We start from the raw sequence: 5,018 nt of genomic DNA, 5'->3' as shown, positions 1-5,018 counted from the left end.
CGGTTTTTAGCTCCCCTTCGCACCTACCCCCCCCCCCTCCCCCAAATCCTTCTCGTTCTCTTCACAACACTCCCCCGAGTCACTCTCTTGAACAAATTTCAAATTCCATGCTTAGAAACGTCACTCAAACAGTTATCGACAGTAAAAGTTTCCAACATTTTTGACCCATAAATGTTGATTTCATACTTCCAAATAGATTTGATGAAATGACACCTCAACCCAAGATACCAGATAGTGTAAGCTTACCGAGCATGAGAACAAAAAAGTTAATTCATCCAAAGATAAAATACACATCTAGTAAATTTGCAGCACTAGAACCCGGTTAATAACTTCCAGACTCGGTTAGGTATGTGACAAGTAAATGAACCACTCGAAACTTCAAAGCCTTCCTAGAAACTCAAATATCTACAGAACTTAGACCCTAACTTTCTTGAGTCAAGAGAAAAGCACGTGGTAATTTACTTAAGATTGGATGCGACGTGAGCATACAAGCGACAAACGGTCTATTTACTAAATATTTTTATACTTATTGTATTCTATATTTCTTTTTTCAAGTGTTTGTTAACTGTGGAGCAGCGTTTGAAAACTATGCAATCACAACGACCCGTAAATAAAGTTTAACTTGTATTAAATTTACCATTTTTTTTTAACTTCCGTGTTGTTTTAGATGGTATAATATTTTACTGCAATTTTTTTTTTTCATAATCTGATATTTCAGAATATTGGATATTGAACATTTTAATTAAAACGTCCATACTTATCTTACCAAAAATTTGATGGCCTTTAAATTATGTCTTCAAAATTCTCTATAGGCCCATTATGAGGCCCATTATGAGGCCCATTTTGTAGCCGAGGAAGGAATGGATAATGAAAAGGCCCATTATTAGGCCCATTTTACTTATTTTCTCCTAATTTCTTTTTTATAGTTTATGTCGATATAAATATTTAAATTTTTAAATGTCTAAAAGTAAATATAAGGTGTGGAGGTTGGTTGTGTCATTATTTAAGTTCATGCCCTAATTGTCCCACACCCAACACGTGCTTCTAAAAAGCCTTATATTTTGTTGCACAAATTCCAAAATTAATTTTATACATGTGGTTAGTGCTAGGAGAGTAAAGACGAATCCTAATCCCCATAGATCACCGTCTCAATAATGTTTCCGAGCTTTAAATCTTGAAGTTAAGAATGGAAAATCCACAGAACGAAAGTCAACATGAGATCCAACGTTGGTTGGAAAGGGTAACGAAACATTCTTTACAAGATTAGTTGAAGAGGGTAATGAAATATTTCCATACAAGATCTCCATCACCGTCTCAAATACAATCCCACATTAATTAGAAAGGGTAACCAAACATTCCATGAGATTTCTGTCACCATCCCTGAAACATTCCCTCATTAGTTGGAAAGGGTAACGATACATTCCTAGATGAGATCCATATCACCGTCCTACATTAGTTGAAAAGAATAACGAAACATTTTTTATTACGAAACATATCACCGTCCTATAATGATGTAAAAACTTCTCATTTTAAAACTATAAGGCTGATGACTATATGTAACCATTTAAAATATCAATTACAGATTGAATGTGGTCACGAATACAGAAAATAAATAATAGGTAGGAGGTAGATGAAGGTGGCTACCCATTCAAATTATGATACACCTAATCAATATCAAAAGTATATTTGTGATATCTGAGTAGGCCAAATGCAATTATATATGAGTACCCATTCAAATAATTGCAAGAAATAACCAATAAAAACCATGAACTTGTTCATCACAAAGGGTGTGTGTCTATAAAGGGAGTCTTATCTGCAAACCAATCTCCAACACCGTTTCTGAAACAATGTCTCTTCGTGGGAAGTTCGTGAGTGAACTAGAATTAAACGCAGCTGCTCACAAATACTATAAGGTTCTCAAGCATCAAGTTTCTCATATTCCCAACATCAGCCCTGGCATCTTCAAAAATGTTGAAGTTCATGAAGGTGATTGGGATACCCATGGCCATGGCTCCATCAAAATCTGGAACTACAATATCGGTACGTATCAACGATCGTGATATCGATTTATTGTTTTTGTTTTCAATTAGGGTTAAGTGAATAACCCGTTGTTTTTGTATGTTTGATGGTTAAGATGGTAAGGATGAGGTCTTGAAAGAACAAGTGGAATTTGATGACGAGAAGCTGGCGGTGACTTTGATTGGATTAGAAGGAGATGTGTTTGAGCATTACAAAACTTTTAAGGGAATATATCAAGTTGTGCCGAAGGGACCTGAACATTGCTCGGTTGTTTTGACGTTGGAATATGAGAAACTTGATGATGGGTCTCCGTATCCATATAAGTACCTTGATCTCATGAATAATCTCACCAGGGACATCGAGTCTCACCTTAAGTAAAAGCTCCCTCGTATTTTGATGTGTGGTTGGTTATATTATGTTCTTGTTGTGTTTTCCTTTTGGAATTAGCTCTGGTCAGTCATGCTTGTCTGTGTTGTGTGCTTTTATATGCTTACAAAAATAAATAATGATTAAGTGATCATTCTCATTCAATTTTATTAATTACAGAGAGAATCAAACATTTACCGTTGGCCAAAAACTAAAAAATTTGACAGGATCATTATCTTCTACCACATCTTGAAATTCGTCGTCCAATACCCTCAATAAATTCTTCAGGTTATAATTTTTAAAAGAAATACGGAAGAATATGCTTATGTCGGACCTCGAGTCTTATAATGAATTATGACGAGGTCGAGCCTCTACTATGAAAGAAATGTAAGCCAACCAAGTTTAAGAATTGAAAACTAGTTTATCCTTGTGTTAAAGATATGTCGTTTAGTAGATCTGCGATGCTAAAAAAAATATAGAAATTGCGCACTTGTTTTCTCGGTTTTTAGCTCCCCTTCACACCTAAACCCCCAAATCCTTCTCGTTCTCTTCGCAACACTCCCCCGAGTCACTCTCTTTAACCAATTTTAGATTCCATTCAATTTCGTTAACTTCAGAGAGAACGGAACACATTTATAGTTGACCAAAAACGAAAGAGCTTAACATTCTAGAGTTTTGATTAGAAAACACTCTATTCTTATTTTCTTTTATATGTTTTTGGAGTATCTAGAAAATTTCTAAATTTTTTTTATCTGCATTTTGAATTTTGTCATCTAATACCCTCAATAAATCCCTAAAGTTAGATTTTTTAAAAGGAAAGCCCAAAATTTTGCTTACGTGAGAGATCGGGTCTCATAATAATATATGACGAGGTCGAGCCTCCGTCCAAAATACCAGTCATTCACTAGCAATGCAATGTAATAATATATGTAAGCTAATGGAGTCTATAAGTATATTACTTACTAATTAGGTGGGTGAGCGTTTGTGAGCTGCATAGTCACAAAGGAGGCTTGTTCCAGAACGTCAGTCTTAGGCATAGGAAATTTGATCCTTGTATAGAACAATAAAGCAACACTTTGATTTTTAATTATTTTTAATTTATCTTTTAAATTTTGTGTGGTTAGCCATATCTTTTGTTTATTAAAAAAAATTAATAATATTAATGAAATATTTAAAAATATATTACTATTTTTGTGCCATCAATTATTCTCTATTACTTCTTTGTGAAACTCAGTATCTATTTCTTAAAGTTTTCTATTATTAAAATATTGTCCTTATCTAAACTTTTAAACTAAATTATAAAATATATCTTTTTAACTTTATCATTTTAATATTTTAATATATTAAAAGTATCATTTTTCTTTTCTCAAATTACAATATTACATATATATATATATATATATATATATATATATATATATATTTTACCTTTTATAAAATTTTTATAAACGTTTCAAAATTATTTTTAAATTAGGATCTTTCAACATTTTGTATAAAAATTAGTCCGAAATTTTAAATTTTATATGAAATGTTAAATAATTTATACAACGAGTATTAATTTAAAAATACTTATAAAAATGTCAAAAAAAAAAAAAATGGTAGAGAAATATTTCTTACATAAATGCAACATTAAAAAAAAAAAAAAAACACTTTTTATAATTTAATCAAACTTTTTTTTAACCTTTTCTCCTTTTAACATATTCTCTCTCAAACTCACATCTCTTTCTTAAAAGATTTCTATTATTAAAATATCTAAAACTTTCTTCTTCTAGAAACTCAATTTTTTTTTCTTTTTTTTAATAATTTTTTAATATTAAAATATGCGTCTCTATCAAAATCTTTTGACTACCATGAAATTTTGAATTAATTGGATTGGTGATCCAATAATACGAATTGTTTTTTTTTTAAAAAAAAAAATACGTATCCATGATATATGTTACATTAGTAATTAAAACGTATACAAAATAATTGGTAGTGTTAGACTGTAACCCTATTTTTGAATTAATATGATAGGCTAATTTTTTATTTTTAAAAAATTCAACTCAACTCCAACAAAATAAATATATATATATATATATAACACAACCCAACTTTTGTGGTTTAGATTGGGTGTCTTAAATGAGTTGGATGATTGTGAGATTTGGCGTGTAGATTGGATATGGGAAACCTCTCTATAGTATAAATGTTTTAAAATCGTGAGGCTAATGACGATACTTCACGAGTCAAAATAGACAATATCTGCTAGTGGTGGGTTTGGGTTGTTACAAATGATATCAGAGTCAGATACCGGGTAGTGTGCCAACGAGAACGTTGACCCCCGAGGAGGATAGATCGTGAGATCCCACATCGGTTAGAGAGTAGAACGAAACATTGATTATAAGGGTATGAAAACCTCTCCTAATCAAACATCCCTCATAAAGGTGTGAAATCTTCTCCCTACTAAACGCATTTTAAAACCGTAAAGTTGATAGCGATCAGTGAGCTTAGACTGTTATAGTTCTCCAGTTATATGAACAACCTAGACACTCTAAACTACCTCGAACTCCTAAATTAAAGTTTCCAAAACTACCCTTTACAAAACCAAACGAGAGAGAGGAAAAAAAAAAAAGAACAAAAAAAAAAAAAAAAAAAAA

At 31.6% G+C, this 5,018-nt stretch overlaps 1 protein-coding gene across 1 annotated transcript; it reads left to right on the top strand.

Moving 5' to 3' along the window:
• The first annotated feature begins 1,792 nt into the window (after nucleotides 1-1,792).
• On the top strand, nucleotides 1,793-2,546 carry LOC111447419 (MLP-like protein 328). The gene is made up of 2 exons (XM_023086581.1): nucleotides 1,793-2,040; nucleotides 2,135-2,546. The coding sequence occupies exons 1-2, from the start codon at nucleotides 1,848-1,850 to the stop codon at nucleotides 2,395-2,397; spliced, it is 456 nt and encodes a 151-aa protein (XP_022942349.1). The 5' UTR covers nucleotides 1,793-1,847; the 3' UTR covers nucleotides 2,398-2,546.
• The last annotated feature ends 2,472 nt before the right edge of the window (nucleotides 2,547-5,018 follow it).

Source organism: Cucurbita moschata, unplaced genomic scaffold (genome assembly GCF_002738365.1).
Source record: "Cucurbita moschata cultivar Rifu unplaced genomic scaffold, Cmos_1.0 Cmo_Scf00009, whole genome shotgun sequence".
NCBI lineage: Eukaryota > Viridiplantae > Streptophyta > Magnoliopsida > Cucurbitales > Cucurbitaceae > Cucurbita > Cucurbita moschata.
The sequence above is the reverse complement of the archived record's forward strand: the minus strand, read 5'-3'. Positions and strand labels throughout refer to the sequence as shown.